The sequence below is a fragment of the Phalacrocorax carbo genome, chromosome 22, assembly GCF_963921805.1.
Source record: "Phalacrocorax carbo chromosome 22, bPhaCar2.1, whole genome shotgun sequence".
NCBI classification, from domain to species: Eukaryota; Metazoa; Chordata; class Aves; order Suliformes; family Phalacrocoracidae; genus Phalacrocorax; species Phalacrocorax carbo.
The window spans coordinates 3,054,436-3,079,242 of NC_087534.1; the positions used below are offsets into that span (position 1 = coordinate 3,054,436).

The following is a 24,807-nucleotide window of genomic DNA, read 5'->3' on the forward strand; positions in this document are numbered from 1 at the left end:
TGTGAGGAAAATGTACTTCTTGTTTAAACTGCCGTGTAGTGGAGCCCTCAGCCTTCTCTGCTGGGCCAGGGAGAAAGAGCTTTGCACAGACGGTAACAAAACTTGAGGCAGTGTCACCGAAAGGACGGTCTTTAAACTTTCATATTGTTACTTACCGAGGCGCAGCCTTAGAATGTGGCTTCCCTTTTAAAACCTTGTAACAAGAAAATTAGGTACCAGCTGCAAGCCCCAGGGAATGGGGAAGGCAGTTTCAGAGAAGATGCTGTTCCAGCCTCTCATGCATATGCTTCTCTTGTCTTTGTTTTAACTATTTTACTTACTTTTGCAGAAATTTCCCAAGGTCTAACAAGAAACCTACCCAAAAGTACCGCCTTACACAGTGGGTGAGCAAGAACTTGGCCAAACACCACCATTTCCAGAGCATTCCTGACGACTTCCAGCGTAGCCCTGTCACAGCCTTTTCTAATGGCTGATTTTGCTGCGGCAGGACTGTGCTGGTTCTTATTCTGCGTTTAGAGTTGTTCTTAATTGTTCTGGTTTTAAGTGGTTTGTATTTTCATCAATTGTTTTATGATCTGTTTTTAACAAGGCCAGTGGAAGTTTCTGTGTTTTGGAAACATTTGGAACTGGTTTTGAAGTGCAATTTCAATGTGATCTGGTTTGTACGGGTAACTATGTTTTGCATCACTGTTACCTTCTGAACTGAAAACAGCCTCCTCGCAGAGCAGGTGACGAATGTAGTTGGTGTTCAAGAGGCAATATTGCATGTTGGATGGGAGGATGTAATATTTAAATGATGGAATTTGGAAAATGTGCTTTGAAATGGGAAAAACTTTTCTTTAAAGTTTGGGCCTAAACCTTGGCATTAGATCTCCTGCAGTGGTCGGGCTCCCTTTGAACAATATGAAGGTTTTAAATTGTAAAAACAGCTGTGGCTGCTGTCCCCCTCCATTTGGCAAAGGCAAAGTTGTGTTTGTTTACTGTAAACTCAGGAGCAGCTGTTGGTTTGCCTGGTTTGGTTATGTCTTGTCGTCTTCTGTTGTCCTTCTGTCCCTGAGAAGTTTGCCTTTTTTGTTTGTTTTCACTTGCTTCATTTGTAACTTCTCTTGTAAAAACATTTCCTGAGGTTTTCCACTTCAGTTTATAAATAATTTGCACCTGTTAGATGTAGTTTTCTGCTGTGCTATTGCGAGGCCCTCCTCTTCCACTTGCATGTTTTCTGCAATTCCCAGAAGAATGTGACCTTGTGTTCATTTCAGCTACACAGTCCAACAGCAACTACTGGTCTCTGTGCTGCCTCCATCTCCTTCCCTAACAGGGCTTAGAAACTCCAAATTATTTGGATGATTTGTAAAACAGGGAAATAGGTTGATCTTCTGCAAAATGCTCCTCCCAGGGGTGCCAGCAGGGCCTGCAGGGGCCTTGTGAACCCTTGAGGTATTTATGGTGGATTTCAGAGAGCAAGTTGGGTTTATTCATGGAGGAAATTGTACTATATTTTTCAGTGACACTTTTGGCTACTGTGATTTTAAAGAAATAAAATTTAGGTACCGTATTAATGTTTTTCAATGTTGTGGTTCATATATTTTATTGTTTTGCCCTTCCGTAGCACCTTTCAAATCTGGAGTGGGACAGGAGGAAGCGGCCTTAAAAAGCAGGCAAAGTTTGTCACTGCCCTAGATGTGCAGTGACTGAGGCACAGAGAATCCAAGTAATTTGTCCAAAGGATAAGCAGTGAAGCTTGGAACAGAGCCTGGTATTGCCTGACTGCACTAACTCCGAGATAATGCTGCCTCCATTAACGAAGTAATCCATATAGAGCAATTTTATGGGGTGGGAGATGTCTTTTTTTTTTTCCTGGTGGGTTGTACAGGCATGGGTGGTGCATGCCCAGTGTTAGGGCTTTGTGTCAATAACTGATCTTCTCCAGTTAATAAGATGTTCTTAATTCTAGCATAGCCTCTCGCGTGACTTTTACCACCGTAAATTTTGCTTGCAGAGAGCCGTGCGTAGAAAGAGATGGTAACATCCTGTGGCAGCCATTGATTGGGTAGCGTGGGGGGTTTAGTATGTGGTGGTGGCTGTTGCCTTTTAAACCAGTGAATCCCATGTATTAAATTGAAGAGAGGTCTCTGAAAAAGGAATCATTTTCTTGTGGTCCTGAGGGCAGTTTCGTGTGCTGTCCGGGTTGTTGTCATAGCCGTGAAGTCTACCTAATATATGCATAATAAAGGAAGGAAGAAGTTTGCTTCAGATTCCCTTGTTCTTGTCATTTTGAAAAGGCAAGTGGGATAGCAGGAGTCTGACTGCAGAGCCTCTCCCTCCCCCCCCACCTTGCAAAAGCAGACTAGCTTGCCTGCTGGAGGGTTTATCTGATATTAAACTGCTAACAGACTGGCTCTTTGAAGGCCCAGAAGTAATGCAGGCCTGGCAGCAGCTGTTACAGTCACATACTGCCGGGAGAGTGAAGCTCTGTCTCAACCAGTGATCGATGGTCGCTGCTGATGGGGAATGATATAACAGAGCAGGAACAGAGCGGCACGAAGACCACGGGCAATCTGCTCCCTTTGCCGTGCATGCTGAGGTGTTGCCTTTTATGCGTACAGAGCTTTCCATGCTAGCTGTCTTCATTTTGTTATATATCTCTTTATGAGATTATTATTATTAAGTGATGCATAGCAGTCAGGATGTTATTTATCTTAGCCTTCTCTTAAAGCAGGCGTTCTGTTGCCAGTTCAGCCATGCTGAGAAAATGAAATTATTCTGAACAGACAGCACCTTACCATGCCAGCAAGACGATGGTGTCTGTGTGCGTGCTGTGTCTTAAGACCAGCTTCCCTGTGCTGGAGGACCTCAGGCAGAGGCTGGTGCCGCCTCCTGAATGCATGGTTTGTGGCCTTTGTGAATGTAAATCTCACATGAATGAACACTGCCATGGAGCAGCTCTGCACTTTGTAAAGCCTTTAGGCTTCTGGGCAGCCTTATTGCTGAAGATTCCATTCTTTGACATTGCAACCGTGATTCATATATCCTGAACGGTAGAGATACTGCAAGGGGAGGGAGAGATTGTGTGTTAAGCCTTCGTGGAAGGATGTACTGCATGTTTGCTGCTAGAGTGTAGCCAAGGACTCTGTGTATGATTTTTACTGTAGTACAATCCAACAAGATCAGATAGGATTGGAAGAGACCGTTTTGTGCAAGCCCTGCGTGGGCTCTGTGATGAAATGTCTTACAATTAAAAATTTAATAACATTCATCAATGTATCACAGTCTAACAGCAGCAGCTAGAAAACAGTGAGGCTGAAATTAAACTACTGCATGGCTTTTTCATCCATCCTCTCAAAAGCTTACCAACTCTTCCCCACTTCTGTGCTGTAAGGTAATTCTAAACAGAAGGAAGAAGTTATACCCTGAAATGTGAAATAGTGGAAGCTGATAATATTCTTCCTTTGATTCGGGAGGATGTCTAGTACTGTGCTGGTTGCATCTCTGCAGAACAGGTCTGGATGATATAAATAGGTTATATTTCGCAGTTGGTGGCACTAAGTGTGGGGGGTTTTGTCAGTTAAAAAGTACAGCGATGTGCTGGAAAGTGTCAAATGGCATCGTGGGGCTATGTCATTATTGCCACTCAATGACTCTGCATCCAATGTGTTCAGATTGCGAGGAAAAAAAAAAGGCTTTTCTGGCTGCCAGCTTTACTGACTCCATCTGGGATCTAAAATTCAAGCTGTGTCTTTCCTGGCTCTGTCGCTAATAATAAAGATTCTTCATTTGGAACTTAGTTAAACAAAATTGATGCTGATGCATGAGCTGAAAGAGAATCCAGCTCGCTTTCCTCAAGATGTGTGGGCTACAGCACTAACAAGTAGGAACTTAATAATTTTAATCTATACGGTCATCAGATGATTTAATAGACAGAAAATCTGTGGAGGAAACAGAAGATGTTTTAGCATAACAAGCATGTTGATCACACTGCTTTTTAACAAATGCTAGAAAGCTGATCAAATTTGGTCAGCTAGGCTTCTGCTTCCAGACTGGCCAGTAATAGCTCATTACATGTAGTTAGGAAGCTTTTCTGCAAATCTAGGGGAATTACATTTGGTATAACATATGGTATAATCTTCAGGTCTCTCCTTGGGAAGTGAAGTCTGGCTACTCAGTCAATGAATTGCCATATTTTTATCAGCAAAATGGATGTGCAGCTGTGACATACGCTTTCGAGTGATGCAACCTTTAATGTCTTTGGCAAATACTGGCATTAGCAGTCTGTTCCTCTCCATTTGCATCTCCTCCAGAAAGTCATTACCAGCTGAGATTATACTAACACTTTCTGTCGTGTAGGTGTTTCCTCCTCTGATGCTATTGAACTGTCAAGGAATAAAATGCCTAATGTTCTCATTTTCCTCCAAGGAGACAGAGAACAGAGCTTGTGCTGCTGCTTGTTGTACAGAGGGAGGTGGTGAGAAGTGTATGGCGCTGTGTGTTGTGAATTGGAAGGACGTGCTGTGCAGGATTGTTTGCTCCACACCGCCTCCTGTAGCTCCATTTTACTAAACTCGTGGGGGAGGAATATATTGGCTAAATTGTACTTGTAGGCATAATATTACAGTGCTTGAAAGGATGAAGGCAAGTGGTGCTTAACTTTAAACACACACTGTGTATATTGGCAAAGGGTTCTGTTTTCAGCTTCTTGCTCCTTATTGTGCCCATAGTCTCTGCTCAGCTGATCCTTGAAAATCAACAGGATTAATCGTGAGGGGCTGCATGGCATCAGCAGAGCTGGCTGGAGGGTGGTTTTCCATTGCTTTTCAGTTCAGTGGGGAATCGGTTCTTGCAGGGCTCTCTGGGATCCCTGTCGTGCCAGCCCACTCCCACTTGCTGCTTTTTAGTATTCATTGAAACCTCCCTTTCCTAGCCCTTGCTTCCCATAACCAGTCAAAATCAGCAGTCAGGCAAAAACATGCAGGGAAGTGTGGGTGGCCTTCAGGGTGTGTTCTTCTGTGGCCCAGCATGACTGTCCTCAGTGCTGTCTTGGGTTTTTTTCCCTTGATCTCTTCCCTTTATTGACTGTGAAACACTTGAGGAGTATCTTTTGGCAACTCTTGATGAGAATGAGGTATCACTGTTAAGGATGGGCTTAGGCTTGAAGCCACACAGGCTCGGAGCCTTAATGGTATCTGATTCTCATGGGTTACAGTGGAAGTTGATACTGAAAGAGCAGTTAAAGCTTTGATGGTTATGATCCTCAGAAAAGTAGGGTCTTAAGTAACTTTCTCCTCCTATAATAGGAAACACCTTTTCCTAAAGTGTGGGCTTATTACAGCACTTCAATTCCTAGCTGCTGACAACATTTCCTTTAAGAGAGTCACTTGAATTGGATAGCTTGGAGTCCCTCTCTGATGAGTTGAGTTCCTGCCAGCCTACATTTGTTTCTTCTCACTAATAGCATTATTACCTTACTTTTAAAGCCTGCAGTTATGGAACATAATGATAACCCTTTTACCTCCTGCCACATGATGGTGTGAATATTTAACTCTGCGTGAACACTGACGCTTTACATTTTAATTCTGTTCTGCCAAACAAGCAGTGAGCACATCTCTGTTAGGAAAGAAATAGTTTAAACCTGTCACTAGGGAACAACAACAGTTACTGTAAGAAAGGGGATATGGTCTGAATTCCTAGGGACAGTTGATTTTAAACACAGACACATAACCCCCCACCCTGCAAACCTGCCAAATTACCAGGCTGAATTTCCTCACTAGCAGGCTTCTGAGGGCTGCTTGCTTGGCTATGTGCTCTAGGATTTTGAGAGAGCATCTCCCTTATCGTTTTGCACATGCTGTACCATCTGTCCTAAATCTCCCTTTACAGGGGTACGGATTCCAAATGACATTTCTTTCTTAGGAGAAAAGAGACATGTCTGAAGAATCTTGCTAGGTATGGCAGTAGTGCTATTTATGTTGCAATGGTTTATTTTCCCTCGTCCCGCAACCAGAGTGAACTTTGAACCGTTCTGGTTTTCTACGCCCAGACATTGAGAACACAGCTCATGCTGTAGTCTGTGGGAAACGGAGAGAAAATCTCCCGGTTCTGTTGTGTATGTTCGAAGCAGACAAAGATGAAATATTATAAAATTCAGACACTACAAGGACACAGGAGATGCCTTTAATTTTTTTATTGTACATTATAAAATGTTTATTGCTCTGTCTGTATCAGAGGTGTTGACCTCTCCCTCTTGGTGATGGAGGAGTATGTTCTGGCAAAGGATCCACTGAAGAGACCTTTGGAGTTGGCCTGAAACCAACCAAGACCACCTGAAACTGGCACAAGGGAAGCCCTTGCTTGTTCACCAAGCCATCTGCAAGCAGACTCCCTAGTGCCTTTCTCCTGAATCAACTACTTTGGAAAGGCTGGTGACAGTGGAAGAGGAGAGGAGAGATGGCTGAACTCGGTTACTGCCAGCCTGTTTCTTTGCAGGGACTTTTAAACCAGGCTCATCTAAGTGCAGGGTTGTTGTAACGAGATCCAAGCCCTAGTCAGGCCAACCTGTCTTGGTTTTTGATGGAACAAGTAGGATCTTGCCTCATCCCCTAGTGCATATGGAGTGGTCTTGTGGAGTAATTAAATTAATACAGATACCCCATGGCACACTACAAAGAGTAAATCTTTTCCAGGTGATGGATTTGCATCTACCAGCTTCCAGAGCACCAGCAATCCCCGGGATCCTGTCAGCTTACAAACATCAAGCACTTAATAAGAGAGAGGAGAAGCCCAACCCCTTTTTCCATTCATCGTCATCATTTTTTTATGGAGGGCTGTCTCCAGCAGATACCTGGCATTACAACATCACAAAAATAGTGCAGACAGGACGTGTAAGGAGAACCAGACCTTCCCACAGGAACCTTACTAAAAGAAGCTATTTAAGAACTTAAGCCCTCAGAAAAAGGTCCCTTAGACAAGAGCCTTTTGCAATAAATAGCTATTGCCCCGGGAGACCTTGCATAGCAACCGGTATCATGAGTTATTTTTTTCTTTTTTTTTTTTCTTTTTTTTGCTGACTGGCTACATTTTTATGGACCTTTTATCACACTGGTGGTGGACACAGGCCCAGCTGAAAATACTGTGAAGAAAATGGTTAAAATTATCCTGGAAGCTAAATAATGGCTTCTGGTGTCCCCCCATATTGGCCTGTGCCTCAGCACTCGGCATGCCCCGATTATCTGAGACGAAGAGCACCAGTGTGAGAGAGGAGAGACAGCAACGGTGGAGACATGTGCTGTAGCCTAACTGGAGAACAACCAGGCATGTTCTCGCAGTGGGACTGGAAACTGGGGTATGCCTTTTTTCTTTTTTTTTTTGTTTTAAAAACCCACCTGCAAGACGTATTACACGACACACATCAATGGAACAAAGCAAGCCGAGAGCATACAGCAGCCAAAATCTGGTTGCTAGTCGTGTCTGCGATGAGCTTTCCTCCTTTATTGCTTGGAGAGGAGTGACAGTGACTGATGCCTGAGCTCACGTTAATACTGTCAAGATGTAGTGACAGTGAGATAAAATAAAGATACAACAAAACCTTGTACGTTTCCAAAGACAGGAAAATCGTTCCAGAAGACGGAGTGTGAGGGTGGAGAGGAGTGCGTGAGAAGTTGCTCCAGCCCAGGTGGTTCGTGAGTCCAGACCGGGGTCACCGGCAGCAGCTCTCTCACCGATGCTTTTCCATCTTAATTGTTTGTTTGGGTTTTAGGGGTTTTTTGCAGGCTTTTGCTTTCTGGCCCGATGTTTTGCAGAACACAGACAAGGAGGCGTATGCCAGCAAGTGACAATCACTAAGTCTCTTTCCAAATTGCTCCAACAATATTTCACCTCCCTAGTCATCAAGGCTCAGAGGCAGAAAGTGAGTGAGGAATGGAGTCCATCTATCAGACACAGGCTGTCATGCTTCAATGATGTTCACTGAGGGCTTGTTTTTTGGAAACTAGAAGAGAAGAGGAGACAAAGGAAGAAAGGATGTATAGGAATCTCTAGAGAGGGGAAAAAAAACCACATCAGAGATCAGTGCAGTGTGCTGATCAGTTTTTGTTTTGGTAAAAGTTCTTGTTTCCATCCCCTCAGGATCATAAAGGGCCAGAGTTGAGGCTTCAGGGTTGCATGGTTCTTCACTGCCTGCTTCTGAATAAGCACAAGTTAGTGGACTATTTAAAATAATAAGTAAATGTGCAGTGGTGGGGTTGTGCCAGAGTGCAAGTTGTGAATAGAAACACAAGAAAGTTAAATTAATTTAAATAAGTTTGTATAAATTATAGGCTCGAGGCTGCTTATGTTATGGATATGGCGTACCTTTAACATCATGTGTCTTACCAGCCGTGCTCCTGCTGATCAGCTCTTCAGGTAATTGCAAGAGCAATATCCCCTTTACCACATGCCACCTAAGGGCTGCTGTGAGGGGTAAGGACCGGAGCAGCTCAGGACGGCAGCACCGCTCAGTGCATTTTTCTGGCAGAGATGTTCAGCTATTTGAGAAATATGGATTGAAATCTGTTTTACTGATGGATGCACAGGCTAATCCAGAGGCGGGAGTGAAGTGCTGGTGTCCTGATGTGGCTGGGAGGCTGTGGTACTGGCATGCATGGATGTGAAGGGGTGTTTCCTTTCTGTATCCAGCTGGAGGCAGGAGTGAGGACATCTAACAGAGGTGGCTTTTGGGGTAATTTAGCCGAAGCCCAGCTGGAAGCCGACTGTCTGCCCCGTCCCCCACTGTGTGCCAGCAGCGTCTCACCTTGCTGCGGAGGAGCCCTCCGCTCTGGTGCTCGGGAGTGCTGTTCTCCGAGGCGCTCTTGACTTTCTCCTTGCTGTTATTTGGCTCATTATCTTTGATGATATCGTACTGTCTGCAAAACAGGGCGATCACCCCTAACAGGAAAAAGCATTAGTGATCATACAAATGAGCTCAGCCCCTGGAGCCTGCAGAGATCAAGAGATCCCTTGCTTGCCAGCCGGCTTTGTGCCTTCTGGTAGAGATCTCAGCAGCATTCACAATTGCTCCTAAGGATAATTTTCTAACACAGCTAGTCAGCCCTCTGGCTGTTTCCTTCTCAATGCCTAACTCCATACTAAACTAGTTAGAAGGACAGAAGATTAATTATATTCCAAATTCCCTGTCATTAAATGGGACAAGTGTTTTAAGCCCTACGTTTGGATAGTGATGAACACTAACCATGCAGTTAAATGGGAACTTTGCTTTGCAAACACAGGAGCTCCTGGAATTTCTAGTTAAGAAAATGTGTTTTCTGATCTTTCTTCTCTGGGGTGGAGAGAAGGAGCTGGAGCTGACAGATGAGAGGCAGGTACCGTACCTGCCTGTATGTGATACAAGACAGGGCCTTTTGAGCAGCAGGACAACATCTGCAAATATGCAACAGTGACGGCAGCAAAAGCTGCCAGTGGAAATTTCCTCCCACACACGTAGGCACATGAAGAGAAAAGCAGGGGCAGCCATGACACATGAGACAACTGCAAACATCTTACTTGGAAGCTTTTATATGACATTTTGACCAAATAACCTCTGTGCCTGCAGACTCCAAATGCAGAGGTTAAGCAGACCTAGGCAGATGCTGCTTCTCCCTTACTGAAAAATATTCTAGCTCCCCTAAGAGCAAAACACATGAAAAGCTTTCACCAGATCATCACAAACTGCGAGGTGTTGTTATGGCAGCTGCCCCCAGGTATTACTGATAAACACAGTGGTCCAAATTCGTTCTTACATATGTGAACAAATGGCTGATCCTAGGAGAATAGGTTAACATCTGCCACAGTCACACCTTTTGTGATTTCTGATGGTAAAACTGAGGAACAGAGAAGCAAAGGACTGTGAACCATCCCAGAAAGATGGACAGCACAAGAGCTTGGGTCTTATCTCCGTTCAGACCCCAGGCACAGACTGGTTCCAGTTTGCATTTGCTGAAACATCTTCATACGTTCAGGTTACGGCCAGGCAAAGTTAAAGCCCGTGTATTGAGACTTTGTAAAGAGCCCACTAGATGTAGAGAGATTGTCCCCCACCCACTTCCCTTTGTAAAGATAAGTTGTCTATCTGGAAGGGAAATTGTGGTATTAGCAAATTCTTTGTTCAGACACAGATCTGAGTGTTAGATTATACTACAGTGGGAGATAAATCAGTTGTTCAGTCGCTTCATGTAGTTATTTATGATTGTTTTAACTGGCAGAGCATTTAAATTTGAATGTGCACAGCTGAAACTTGACATAAATGCTGAAAACGTTATGGACTAGAGATTTTGGAAGCCTTGTGATTTAGTTTAGGTTTTCATTTGGTTATCGTCTTTAACAATAATTGCTGTCGAGTCTCTGGAAATGCAAATACTGCATGGTAAACTCAGCATTTTCCAGGGCAAAATAAAATTATACATGGATCTGATTCTGTGTCACCTGGACTCACTTGTAAGAAACCTTGCAGAACTGTACAGGACGCAGTCAATCCCTCCATCCCTGTCTTTTGTGATGGATCTCAGATCAGTGACTAGTTTCCTCTTCACATCTCTCCCTGGAGGTCTCTCATCTCAGCAGAATCTAGTATAAATGGGCCAGATCCTCTGCTGCAGTAAACTGATGCAAGCCCTGTCAATTCGTGATTGTTGCGGTTCGAGCAGCACCGAGGACAGGCCACCGTCTTCATAGGACAGAACGTTATTCTCACCACCAAAACTACAAATTGTCAGAGTCATCAGCCACTCAGTGCTGTGGTGGTGGGTTTCTCTTCTGATAGAGGAAGGTTCTCTCTGTGACTGTTTACACGCTCTGTGTGTGGAACAGTGGTTTGCCTGGGATGAGAGGACTAAATATCGAGTGGCAAAGGTGGTCTTTTACGGGTCATAGATTTACAATCGTGCTAATTTCCTGGCCTGCCAATTTCCTTGGGTCACCTGAATCATTACCCCCTGGGCAACGTGCTCTGTGACTCTCAGGGAGCGAATGTTGTTTCATTAATGTTTTACGTTGCAGCAGGAGCATCAGCTGACTGGCAGCCGGGGGAGGCTGGGGCTCTAAATAGAAAACAAACATGTGTAAACTTTATTTCCCATTAACTCATTCATGTAATTTCCAAACTGAACAAGCTGAAGGGCTGGGAGCTGCCACTTCAGACATGCTCAGCTGATGGAGCAGGAGTCAGAGGCATTTTCCTCTCCCTGTTTGCTAGTTCAAAACATACGAACGAGATCTGTCCTAGGTATAATTTGCTATAAGCTCTATTGAAATGTGGTCCCAAACTCATGTTGGAAAACTCTTGGTTCTCTTTGGAAATTTAATTTTTATATTTGTATGTATTACAGAAAGTCATAGTGAGGGGACTTCGTGTTGAAGGAGCACATTTATCTGATGCTTTGTTAGAGGCTGGGTTAGTGTATGGGCCTGGCCGTGCCCATCGCATCCCACAGCAAAGCAGCCCTAGGATGGCCTTGCTGCACCTCCCACAGCACCGCGTGCTCTCAGCTGCTGCTGGGCGTGTGGTCTTGCTTATAAAATCATCTACTACAGTAGCTGTCTTGTAGCAGAGCCTCCACTTGGATTAAAAAGATCAGTGGCTGCAAGGAGTAAAGAGGACTAGGGTGGCATTTCAAAAGATTGCCAAAAGTTTGGCTCCAAAACACCTTTTAGGATAGCAGCTTCCAGCTAATGCTGGTCCTTCCTCCTCCCACTGTCCCAAGCTCATGTAGACTTTTCCCTCCTTTCGGTTAATACGTTTCTGCTAATGTCCCTCCTCTTCCTACCAAATACTATTCTATGTATTTTAATATTGGATGTTGAGACGATCTGGGTTTATTGGTGTTTTGATGTTTGGGGCTATTTGTTCTTTCAATGCTTCCATGATTTTAATTGATTTTGAAGTGGGCTTTAGTGTATATATAATAGTGAGTGCTGAGAGCAAGACTCTTAAATTTCTGTTTTGCATGAGAGGTGGAGTCATATAATAGCGAGATAATTACAGTGACCTGTATCATTTGAAGGGCTCGAGGTATCTTGTGGGATGGCTGAGGGCATTATCATCAGTGCATTCCGGAAAAATTGAGATTACAGGATTAGCCATGGGGAATTAGGCAATTGGTTCATCAAGTCCATTATCTACTTCCTGCTGGACCAGATCAGACCACTGATTCACCTGCTTTTGGCACTGCCTGCCTTGTGATGCTGCAGAGGGAACCGAGGTGCCCTTACAGCTGAATATACAGTCCTTTTTATGGGAGGAAGGGTTTCTTTTCAGGTCTTACATGATTACACATACAAACCAAGCAAGCCAGCAGGCCCTAGAGATACCAGGTGCTTTTGACAGAAAGGTGAACTGACCTGCCCACATAAACAACACCACAACAATGATGAGAATTTCCCCTGCTCGCAGCTGTTGGTTTTTCTTCGCCATCTCCTTCATTGTCACCTCATCTGCACAAGGGGAAAGAGAGAACGTGAAACCTAACCGCACAGCTCCGGCTGCACTGGACACTGGTTTAACGGTGCCCTTGACTCAAATCATCAGTGTGTCGGGGTCAAAGCTAGCAGGGAGAGAGGCCTCGCCAGCAGCATGAGCTGCGCTTTCAACTTGAAGAGCATCAGCTGCTCTGCAGCAACTGCCCCTGACAACCTGCAGGAGATGGGGCGAGGGAGGAGCAGTGAGACAGGATCAACAGGCATTTACCACAGAGGAGCTGCCACTGGGTAAGTCCGCATGTTATCTGGCCCCGTGGCGGCTCACTCTGCTCTGTCTGTGGTCTCTGTTAGTGCCATCTGCCCCTGTCACAAAGCCTTGCATGCTTCAGCACTTCCTCTCCCAGCTCAGGAGTGTGGAGCCTGGCATGATATTCTTCAGTGGAGCCATGGGATTCAGAAATGAGTAGAACCTTTTTGCAGGGCGTAATGCGCCTCCTTGGCTTCAAAGCACTAAGAAGATTACAGTTCAGGCCTCCAGGGAGGGAAGCAGCGCTCCTCTTAGTGCTTTCAGATGAACAGCAATTCAGTATTTACAGGCACCAAATCATTTTAGCAGAAAGAATCAAGAACTCACAACGTCCTAGGAACCACGGCCAAAAGCCCTGCAACAGGCAGGGTCCTCAGTAGGCAGGCAGTAACCCTTTATATCCCAGACTCCTGTACTTCCTAGCCCTTTTTGTAGCAGAGACTCTTGCTGACAGGAAACCTTCAGCAATCTGGTTTGGCTTAAGAGGAACGAGTGAAGGAGCTGCTAGTGAGGAAGTGCCTGATTTCTTCCACAGAGATGTTCAAAACCCAACTGGGCATAATCCCTGACAATCTGCTCTAGTTGACCCTGTCTGAGCAGGGGTTCGGACTAGGTGATCTCAAGAGGTCCCTTCCAACCTCAACCTTCTGTGATTTGGCAGAAATATTTGAAATGTAAGAAAAGTGGCAGTCTCTGGGTATATTTCCCCCTGCTGTCCTGGAATCCAAGCACAGGAGGCTCCCCCCGAGTGCCCTGTTGTGCTCAGTGCCATCCAGGGGTCTATTTCCGCATGAGTTCACAGGCTGCTCAGGAATTTCCCCTGGCATTCTCCACTTGCAAGGTTGCTGGACACACAGCTCCCAGCCTGGAAACCTTCTCCTCACTTTGCCTGATAAATCTCATCTGAAATGGGAGAAATGAACAGCAAGCCTTCGACAGCACCTCCCTATTGCTTTGCACACCCATCAGCCTTGTCTGCTGGGTACACGGAGGGCATCCCACTTGTCCACATGGGGCTGGGAGAGGGCACCCATCCCTGCCTGTGTTTAAACCGGCTATTCTCACTGCACAGGATACTGCTTTCCTCTCTGCAGAGCCCTACGCTGCCTGGGCATCCCAGGGGCCACACAGGAACTCACCCACACTTGCCTTTATTTTTAGAGGCTAGTTTCTCAGCTTCCCTGGGGGTCTTGAAGAGGACTGGCTCACTGGCAGGGCTCTGGCCTTGGATGCTGATGGACTGGACATGCACAATGTACTCAGTGTCCTCCTCTAGGTCCCAGAGGGCACAGGAGCGGGTGGTGGTGTTCACCTCCTGGATGAAGCGCAGCATCCGCACGTCCTTCTTCTGGAAGCCGAGAGAGGAGAGCACAGAGTGGTGGAGAGGCCTTCCGTGTGCGCTGCTGTCATCTAAGACCACTGCTTCCTGCCCTGTCCACCACGGACGTGGAGACTGTCAGACCCTTTCCTCTCTGCAGCTACCAATACATGAAGCGCTGCTGCAAAGAGGATGGGAAGCCAAGTCCCCTCCCAGACCACGAGGGACAGGACGAGAAGGAATGGGCTTAAACTGCAGCAAGAGAATTTGGAAACTGAGGGGACCTGGGGTGAAGATGAATGTGACCGAAACTGGGTAACTTTCAGCACCGTACCTGTTGGGAAATTGCAAATCCAATGACAACTTCATCCTCCAGAACATCCCAAGTCACAACGGCTGAGTTGGCTTTCAGGTGTTTGACTGTGACATTTACTGGAGCTGACGGGCTGTCTGCAAGGAGGGAGAGCAGAGCCTTTACAGAGGCAAAGTCACAGCTGCAGGCAGGAGACGGAGCAAGGGCAAGGAAGGGAGTGGGAAAGGAGCTTGTTCATGGTCCTTCCTGCACATGGGACCTGGAAATTACAGGTACTCCATGTCCTAATTACCAGTGAGGTTCTAGGAGATCTCTGCTGAGAATGAGTTCATTAGACACGTGTGAAATAACTGACCCTTGGAAAGAGTTTCTTTTGGCAACACAGCAGACCACCGAGTAGCTCATTCATCTCATCCTCCCCAGCCACGTACCACATTTTCTCTGTTGTTTCCCGTTACAGTCTGACAGTGACAGCTGGGAGGAAATGCCAACTCTGCCTTGGAAGTATGAAAACCGAATGCTTCGCTGAGCACTCTGGAGGTTTGACATTCAGGAGTAGTAAATGGGAGTGTTTCTTTTGCTTTTCCCTGCTAGTTTGACAGAAAATTTTTAAACACGTTTCACGGCTGATGGGCTGTCTCTCAGATGGTCGGAGGACATCCAGCAGCCATCCGCTTACAGCTAACAGGACAGAACATGCTGCAACAGCACCGATGGACAGCTGTAATGTGAAAAGGGCAGGCCACGAAAGCGGTAGCCTGAGGCTCCGTGTTTATTCCCAACTCCAGGGCGTAGCTGAGTTTCTGGCTGCAGGGTGGATCTGCGTAGCTGCCAGCCTTGCCAGGGAGAGCTGGGCTCTGATGGACCGGCTGGGCTCCTGCACACCCTCACCAGAAGACTCTTCCCAAGGGAGCTGCACAGAGCAAAGCCCTTCTTGGCACCTCGGGGGGAAGGTTTTACCTCATAGGCTTGGCACAGTCCCTCCAGTGCTCAGTGCAGCAGGTTGGACTCCTGTTCCCTCTCCTCTGGTCAAATTTAATTCACAATCTTTAGCTTGTGCCCTGAATCCAAAGGCAGTAAATGCTCACGAGACTGCTGGGACTCTGACTACCCCCAGGAGGACACTAGGGTGAGGAGGAGTGATTTTTTCTGACTCTCATCAAAGAATAATACTTTTATGGCTTTGTAACCATTGCACAACACTGCCCTTCTGGGGCTGGGGCCGAGGTCAACAGTAAAAGAAGGATGCATGTGTGCACGTCTCCAGTAACACTTGTTGGATTCATAGTCAGTCCCAGCCGCCTGAATGTGGCCGAAAATATTCTAGCTGTAGTGTCAGTGTCTCCTAACAACTGACTTCACTCCTGGTGAATGTTCCCCCGGGAGCAGAGAAAATGACGGGAGCACAAAATTCCCCAGCTGAAGGTCAGTGCTGTTCTACACTTTGCAGAGTGATGACCTTATTCCTTTCTCTCCTCCCCAAACAACGCCCAGAGTCCAGCCTTCAGAGCTCCTCTTTCTAGCAGATGGGATACCCCCACCCACCAGTGAGACCCTGAGGAATAGGATGTCTGGACATGCAGAGCAGGGACTCAGACTGATTCTAGTGGGTCCTTCAGTGAGCAAAAAGGTCACTGAAAGGTGCTTGGCAAAGCTCACATGAATTTGGGCCTTTAGAAGGAGGAGCAGCAAACAATTGTGGTCTCCAGGTTTCACAGGGGCAGGTGTCCTTCCTCTCTGGAGTAGATGCTCAAGTCAGTATTGACCCAGAGCATTCTCATCTCTCGGGGGCTGGCCTTCATGAAATGAGGCAGTGGTCTCCAGCCAGCTCTCGGAGAACGGAAAGATTTGTCATCCTCACCCTCCACTGCAGCAGGAGGGCCAAGGACAAGCTGAGGGGAGACAGATTATCCTCCTCAGCCTGAACACCAGTCCCTTCTGGACTCGGCTCCCTGCTGTGACACAAGGAAGGGATGTGGGTCTGCAGCTCCTCACCTTCCCCCGTGACTGAACCCGTGTGCCAACAAGAGTAGGGTCTAATTTTAGGAAGGGGCAGTCAGCAGATGGGAATGCGTACAGGGAAGGTCTGTGAGTCATGCCTGATGAATTTGCTAGAACATACGGAGGACATGACGGAGCTGAGAGATGGGAGACAAAACAGTCTCCAGCTGCAGCCAGGCACTTCGCCCTTCTCAAAGTACAGCTGTACAGTTAAATGCCGGCACGGTTGTCTTTCCTAGATATTTTTAGGAGCTAAATTTTTTTTAGGAGCTACCACTGATTTACCCAGCTTAGGTTGAGGAGGCCTTTGAAAAGAGATTAATTAACCCCACAGGAACAGGGAGCAGAGTATCAGGGGAAAAGGCTTTGGGCTGGGAAAGGGGAACATACAGCAAATCCCACTTGGTGCCTGAGACCCCTTTGAAATTTGTGATCTTTAAGGAGGTACAGCATAAAAAGTGTCTAAGTTTCCTGATGACCTAAAACACGGGGGAGTCGAAAAAACCTGGCAGAGTTGGAGAAGAAAAGCAAACAACCTCTCTAAGAATTGGTGCGAGAGGGTGGAGGGCTGTGAGGCAGAAGGGAAGCACTTGGCAAAGCTGCAACCCAGGGCTCAGAGCCTGCAGAGCAGGAGTCTGAAGGTAGGCAGGGGAGAAATCAGCTGGTCTGGATGGTCAAGAGCACGCTAGAAAACTCTCTTCGTAGTAATACCTGAGAGAGACAGGGCAGTTGAAGTCAGCACATAATACAGTGAAATCTAGGACAGCAGATCTGAGTCTGCCTTTCCTTTTGCTACCACAGATTGGGAGTAGCTACACATAAATCACTGGTGTCAAACCAGTATAAAAGCGATACGAAAAGAGAATTAAGCACAGTGTTTGACAGAAATACAAAGCCAGGAAAAATTAGTTTCCTGCTCCCAGAGCTGAATGAATAATTTGGAACCAAAATTTTAATCCATGAGGATGCTTTTCTCCTTGCTCCCAGGAGATGCCTGATGAGATCATGACTTTGTAAAATCTAATCACTGTTCCAAGATATTCCACACTGCTTTTGGCTCCCTGGGCCAGTTGCGGCTCTTCGTAGTGCCAGCCTGGTTGAGGTCAGGTGGAGAAGATGTAATTTGTTTCCCAGCTGGCTGTAGGGGGTCAGCATCTCTAGCAGAGCCTTGAGGTGCCAAATCCAAATGTTTGGTTCCTTCTAGAGTAATCTACAACTTCTGGAAACTTTGCTTCTGTGCCTGCGGCAGCCAGGGAAGCCGCTGGTGTTCTGGGAGCGGGCACAGAGGGTGGGATGGCCCCAGAGGCTGCTCTTTCCATGCTGCAGGCAAGATAGCAAGGAACATGCTATGCATCAGACCTTTCTCATGCGCATTTACTCCAGAGACGCTGAGGCCAGCACATCCCCTGGCTGGTCTGTAAAGGACCCATATGGTAGAAGATTTCTGGTTTAGCAGTTTAGCTTCTTCCCAGCGCAGCGGCTGTGATGCCTGCTGCAGCAAATCACACATTGCAAACTGGCAGAGAATCTGTTTGGCCAAATTGGAATTAGAGCTGTGTGCTAGGATGAAAAGTTGCTCTCGTTTTTATACCAGCAGAACTTGCAGCCCCCTCCGTAAGGAGGAGCCCTGATTAATTAAGGGGAAAACATGATGATTTTTAAATGTGAACGGCTGCTTCAAAACTGATCATGCTTAAACCATGTCTTGCTTCCTTCCCACAGGGACCCTTCATCAGGTGAGTCGCTGTTCTGCGTCCCCCAGGGCTGCGTGTCCCAGCCCTGCCTCTCTCCTACCCACCTTGGGCCCGTTTGGCAAGAACAGGTCAGAACCGCCTCCACACAGCAAGGAGGCATGAGCAGCGAAGATTACCCTTAATCCCCTCTTAATGCTGAGAACTCCTTCTAGCCTCTCATTAAACGCTTTGCTGATCATTAATGGACTTTCATTTGAGAGAGAGAAAAAAACACCCCACACTTTACAGCTTTGGGCTGATTCCTCCCTGGCTTTTCATTGTTGACACAGCAGCTGCTGGCACAAGGAAGAGGAATGTTGATTTCACCATCAGAGCTGTAGCATGGATGGGATGGGGGGGAAAAATGAGAGGGAAGAAGGTTTGTCTCCATCCCACTGCTGCTGTCACCTGCAAAAGGGGGACCGCTGATCGAGGGTGGTGGGGTGAGCCAAGGGGGTGTCCACAACACCAGGATGTCTTGCCTGGCAGCTTTAGGATCAGGGAGGCACCTAGGCCATGAAGACATCACTAGGAGATGCTCAGAGCTCCTGGCTCCTCTGACATGGTCCCTCTCCTTACTGTCGTGTCTCTCTTGAAGCCAGTCTCAATCTGCACCTTCTGCCATGAGCTTTTACGGTGGGGCTGGGGGTGAGAGCCGGCTTTCTGCCTTTAGCTATGCAAGCTGCTGGGGGAATTATTGCTTAGAGCAAAAGGAAGATTCTGTGGAAGTATCACACCCTTGGAGGTCACCTCTCTAGCCAAGTCCTGTGGTCAGCCTATAGGTTTGGAATTAGAGCCTGGTCCTGGATTTATCTCCCCAGCCAAGGGGCCCAGCCTCCCCCAAATCTGCTCCTTCTGAATTCAACTGTGCTGGAAGCTCCAGCTGCTTGGAAGTGCCTGGAGTGAAGTGCAGTTCCTTCCTCCATGGACAAGGCTACGTTGTAGTGATGGCATTTTCCAATTCAGTTAGCTCCTCTCCCACAAGCAGCTCCTTTCCTGCTGTGAAAGGCTCAGCTGCTTCAGAGCCCCTAGGACATGGTCCAGTGAGCAGAGTGCCTGCCGAGGCTCTGAAGCAGCTTGTTCAGTGCTATCCACCTGCAAGCAGCGTGCCCTTTCCTGCGGGAAGCAGTGAATGTCACCCTTAAATCCCAGTAGCTCTTTGTTCCTGCACCACAACCTTCCCTGCGGACACAGGAGATGGAAGGACACGACCTGCGAGGGGAAGGAGCATCCCGTAAAGCTCTCCGCGAAACACTGCTGCGCGCTCCCTGAGCATGGGTACAAAAAGACCTGCTTTTGCTGCCTTTCTGAGCCTTTCTTTGCTTTCCCAGCATGGCTCCCTTCAGTGGATATAATTGCTTGTCAGCTTTATGGGCTATGTAGGAAGGGCTGGTGTGCCGTTCAGCTTCCCCGAGTGTTTTAATGAAGGGAGCCTGCAGGGGAGTGGGAGGGAGCAGGGCCCACCGCTGCCATCCCGCTCCTGGCCGCATGGGAAGCAGAGCTGTTTGCTAAGCTCTGAGAATTTCAAAGAGCAGAAAGACCAACCAGTGGTTCTTCAATCTGGGAAAGAGGCAATTATTTCCTGCTGACCGCCCACTCCCCTGTACAGACAGGATATTAATAGACCGGTCCCCTCTCACACCCGCCGCCCCCAGCCCTATCGCTGATTCCTCAGTGAGTGGGTGCCCAAATGTACAGGAGGAAATGCTCTCAGGGAAGTTGGAGCCCTTTTAGAGAGCACAGAGATGCTCACTGTGCCCAGCCCAGCTCTCAGGAATTCCTTAGGGCAGGAGGAAGGGGGATTTCTACTTTGGAGAATGTCCCCTGCTGCCAAACCTCCGGCTCTGCGTCCCGGAGCCAGGCAGGATTCGCTCAGGTCTCACCAATGCCATGACTTGGGTTTTAACTCTGCCAACCCAGAGCAGAGTCATTGCCATGGCCCGTTTTACCCAGGACCCGAATGCCCGGGGAGGAATGGGTACTGCAGTCTTTCCTAGCTCTTCTCAGCCCACACCTACGTCGTATTAGAGAAATAAGAGAGAAATCTGTCAGAGGCAGAGAGGGTGTGCAGGCCCTGGAGTTTCCCAGCTGGCCGCTAGGTGCCAGTTCCCAAACCTCTCCTGGGAGTTTGCTGGCTGGTCCTGACCCACCTCTGCTCATGGATCCAACACTCTGATTTTTACTGCACGCATAAAGATTTGCATGCTTCGGTGCTCAATATATTTCTGCTTTTAGCTGAGTTACACTTGAGTCAAGCCTTAGTTTGGCCTCTGGGTACTGTACAGACCAGGAGGAGTTTATTTAACAATAAATGCCAAAAGGATGAGGCCATACGCAGTACCAGAATGTAGGTACCACTCCCTGAAGGCCGCTTTTGGATCCTGCCATAGGTTGCACGGTTAATGTGTGTGAGCGCATCCCTCTCTGGGAGGGATCTCCGTTTTCCACATGTATGTTCCCAGCAGGAGACAGTGTTTGGAAGGGGATGGCACAACCTTGGCTGCTTTGCACAGCAACATCCCTGCTGAGAGGCTGACACCGAGGTCAGAAACCTCCACATTTCAATTAAATCTCTCCTACGCTGAATGCAGAAATCAATAAAGCGCTTACGCCATCCGTCAGCTGGCCAGGAATCTCCGTGGCCTCTGTGAGACGGGAAGGGGCTGGAGTGGGTTGTTTTGCCATCTCCAAATAGCTGTCAGACCGATCGCTGCTTTCTCACGTGTGCTGAGCCTATTGCTCCCTTTTTTTTTTTTATTCTGCCAGACTTCAGGTGAGCTCAGTTCCCCTGGCTTGGAGGAGGAGGTGAGCGTGCCCGGCGAGGTACGGGTCGGAAAAGAGCATCTGCAGTCTGGTTGTCACCTTCGCTTTGCTCTCCTTCCCCGCCGGCAGCTGGTGGGGCTGTCTGGGGAGGAGGTGGGGACGGACACCCACCCCGGCAGGGGAAGAGGAGCCTGGTTTGCAGAGTGGCTCAGGGTGTGAGAACACACAAGAGAGGCGCAAAAGCACTGAGCTGCTTTAAAATTGAGCAGTGACCAGAATCCATCCAGGTGGTTTTTGGCCCCTTTTTGGGCAGCGGAGGCAGAGCAGCTGTTAAGGGGCCCCTTGGATTGGAGGCCAGTCCAGGTTCTGTGAAGGCTGAGAGCTGGACGGGGCCCAGAGCTGTGCTGGAGGGTGAAGTTTTACCTCCCCCTGAGCAGTGTGCTCTTTCCCCTCCATCTCACAGAACTAAATCTGACTTGAGTTGCTCTACAGGCAGGCACCTTGCAGGGATGCTGGTTGCCCTGTCAAGTTGCAGGGGTCGTGGCCTATTTTGGGGTATTTCATCATTGTATGCAGCATCACCCTGCTGCTCTTACAGCCCTTGACAGCAGCCCTGCGCCACCGAGCCCAGCACAGTTCACCTCCCTCTTCATTACCTCTGCCTAATGAGGAGGGGGCTGCCAGCACCTCGGACCACGCAGGCCGGGCGGGGCAGTCCATCCTCCTGCCAGAGCAAGTGCTGTGGCAGAATTAAATTGTATTTCTGACTTGCCAACCATCCTGAACGTTTTATCAGGGACCCTCTTGAGCAGGCAGCAGTAGGAGTGAGCTGGATGGCTTTACCCATGTGGTGCTGGTGGGATGCTGAGGGCTCTCAAAGAGTGTTAGTGTGGAGGTTATTTCTCAGCTTGTCCTGGTCCTGCTTCCCCTTCTCGCTCACCTTGGCATCACCTTGCCAAAAAATGGTCCTCACCGGCCCTTTCAGAGCAGGGCCCGTGCTCTGCCGCTCACTCGCCAGCTGCATCAGCAGGAGGGAGTTTGCACCGTTCCTCTCCCAGGGACAGCAGCTGTAACTTTCACAACAGGTGTTATTTTAAATGCACGTGCACAAGCTCTGGGTCCAAAGGGGAGGGACCGCCAAGCGTCCATCCCTGCCTGACCCTGCTGGGGATGGTTTCCTCTCCAGGGGCTTTTCCAACGACTCTTGGCTTACACACCTTGGCGGCCTCGTGGCCACATTGTTGGGTAGAGCTGGGGACACAAAGCTGGTGGTGGTGGTGCTGCTACCCCTGTGTGACCTTGGGGAAATCACTGCGTACCCTTATCCCTCTTTTCCCTCTCTGAAAAACAGGGACAGCACAAGTTCACTGCCTCGCCGGGCTGCGGGGAGAGCACATCGCAAGCCTTGGCCAAGCAGATCACCGAAAAGGAGGCGGCGGGGGGTGCGTGGCACAGCACCAAGGTCACGCAGCTTCATCAGAGCCCAGAACCGAGGCTCCTGCCTCCCCACCGCACGCCGTAGCCGCAAGACAGGGCGGCTATCTGTGTTTACAGAGCTGCCCGGCTCCTAACATGGCACAGACACCTTCCGGCACAGAAACGCTGCCTGTAAGACAGGAGCAGGAGGCGGTTATGGGCAAGGACACAACTCTGTGTTTACTCTCAGGCGCTGACTGAGGTGATTCAAGGATAAGGAAGAGCAGGGGAAGTGGCCTAGTTTACAGAAAATCAGAAGGGCTGTTTCAATTGCAGACGGCTCCATTGTGCTGTGGTGGTTCCCCCATCGCTCCCTCCTTTTGGGAATGTTTCATTAATCTCCCTGGGTCTGTCAGTTGTGAAACAGCAACTTCAGAGTGCCGATGTCTGGCCAAGGACGTGTGTCAGAGCCAAAGGCATTCGGGGGGTTGCTGCAGCCCCGGCACAGGCAGGACGAGGGTGAATGTAACTCCAGCAACTCCCAGGGCTGGCTCGGCAGCAGGAATTTCCACTCCCTGGAGCTCTGCAACCCTAACAGTCACCCCAGCCTCCTGGAATGTAAGATATTCTGGCAATCAGCGTTTTGCAAATCAAAGCAGCTGTTCCACCAACATCTTGCAGCCAGCAAGGGAGACAGCCCCTCTGGCTGGCTACACAGAGCCGGGGAGGGCGTCTGGCTTGGGTTGGGAAGCGCCCGCCAGCACCTGCCGAGACATGGCACCCACGCGCAGGGGGCTCAGCTGAGGGCTCAGCCCGGCCGACACAGGGGAGGAGAAGTGGACCTGAGCACGTCCTAGTCACTCCAAAACTAAAGCTAGCTCACGGGGACCTTTGCCTTCCCAAAACATCTCACGGTTCAGAGGACCCGCTCAGCTCAGAGCGGCCTGGTTTGGCATGGCTGGGATGCGCTGTGCCGCACGGAGAGGTGGCTCTCGGCAGTGCCTGGCTGGGCCCCCGGGCAGCCTGGGGTGGGCAGGAGTCGGGGAGGGGGACTGCCAAGGCTAACGCGCCGTGGTGTTGGCAGAGCAGATCTGGTTTTGCCTCCTCTGCTCTAGTTCAGCCCCGTGACGTGAGCAGGCGCCACTGCTCAGGGGCAGGAAAGCCTTTGCCTACCCCATGCCTGGCGCTGGGCGAGGGTCTCTGTTCACTCTCCCCGAGCTCTGTTTTCACACATTTCCACAAACCGCCTTCCCCAGGGCTGGCTGTAAACACCCACGCTGGGACACCAGTGGGAGCGACAGCTTGGCGCTTCCCAAAACCAGTACCCCGAGGCTGCATGTCTGCAATCGCCCGTCTCTTCCCAACCCAATTACCAACAAAGTCCCGGCCAGAGATACCCCTGAACTTCATCCCCTCGCTGCAGCCGTGCCCGATCGCGGTCCACGCAGCGCCCACGCCTCACCCTCTTCTCCCACCCGTGTTCATCACCGTGGGGCTCCCCCCGCCGAAGCCCCCCGAGCCCCACGCCGGGCAGCCCTCCCCGGGGCCCGGCGGCCCTTACCTGCCTCCACCGGGCGCAGCCCGGCGTAGCTGAAGCAGAGGAGGAGCGCGGCGCCGGTGCAGCCGAGGAAGGGCTCCATCCCCCGCGGCCGCCGCGCCGCGCCGGGCCGAGCCGCTCCGGGCCGGGCCGGGCCGGGCCCCGCCGGCGGCGGGTCCTGCGGGCGCGGCGGCGCCGGTTCAGCACCGCGGAGAGCGCCGCGGCCCGGTGCCGCCCGGTGCCGCCCGGTGCCGCCCGGTGCCGCCCGGTGCCGCCGGGCTGGGCTCGGCTCGGCTGGGCTGGGCTCAGCACAGCCCGGTAGCGCCCGGTAAGGCTCGGTTCGGTACGGTACGGCTGGGCTCCGCCGGGAGGCGGGGGCGGGCGCGGCCCCGCCGAGCCCCGGCTCCGCCCGCTGCAGAGCCGGTCAGCCCCGCTCCGGTCCCTCCCCCGGCCCCGCGGGCGGTGGGACAAGGGGCGGCTCGGACCCCAGCCCGGCCCCGTTGCCTGCCTCAGTTTCCCCAGCCCGGCCCTCCCAGTGCACCCCCGGCCCGGCCCTCCCGGGGGCTGCTCCCCGCCGAGCCCCACGGGCCACCGGGGGAAGGAGACGGGGTCTCACCCCGAGACGAGCCCCCCGTGCACAGCAGCGGGTGCATTTTACCGGCGGGGCTTCACGCAGCCCCTGAGAGTCACCGGGCTCTGAATTCCGAGGTAATGAGGATTAGATGAGCTTCTGGAATTAGCCATGCCTCCAGGTTAATTAAGCCGGCAGCGCTCTGATTTATGGTAACTAGTTGAAGGGAATAGAAGCCGTTTCCCCAGCTCAGCAACCTGCCAAACCGTGTGACGCTGGGTGGGGGGACCCTGCTCCGGCTACCACAGCCTCTGCCGAGCCCCCCCACTGTGCCCCACCAGTGATGAGGGTCTGGCCACAATGGCCCAGGGTGGCCCCACCAGCTGTGGTGGCCGCAGGGTGCCAGC

General features: G+C 49.8%; 2 protein-coding genes across 7 annotated transcripts in view; one reads left to right on the forward strand and one right to left on the reverse strand.

Annotated features, from left to right (window-relative positions):
* The window catches only part of LOC135316724 (S100P-binding protein-like), a 29,185-nt gene extending 10,870 nt beyond the window's left edge, over positions 1-18,315 (forward strand). For 4 of the 6 annotated variants that reach the window (XM_064471101.1, XM_064471100.1, XM_064471098.1 and 1 more), the window contains one exon: positions 18,103-18,315. In XM_064471101.1, the coding sequence (XP_064327171.1) occupies positions 18,103-18,236 (134 nt within the window). In that variant the 3' untranslated portion in view covers positions 18,237-18,315. Of the gene's footprint in view, positions 1-328; positions 1,556-18,102 lie in introns of those variants that run through there. The other 2 variants (XM_064471102.1, XM_064471104.1) reach the window with 1 other exon arrangement.
* FNDC5 (fibronectin type III domain containing 5) lies at positions 6,168-24,238 on the reverse strand. The gene is made up of 6 exons (XM_064471112.1): positions 23,854-24,238; positions 14,401-14,516; positions 13,898-14,096; positions 12,364-12,456; positions 8,783-8,916; positions 6,168-7,981 (listed from the first exon to the last, which is right to left on the reverse strand). The coding sequence occupies exons 1-6, from the start codon at positions 23,930-23,932 to the stop codon at positions 7,940-7,942; spliced, it is 663 nt and encodes a 220-aa protein (XP_064327182.1). The 5' UTR covers positions 23,933-24,238; the 3' UTR covers positions 6,168-7,939.
* Between the last annotated feature and the right edge of the window lie 569 nt (positions 24,239-24,807).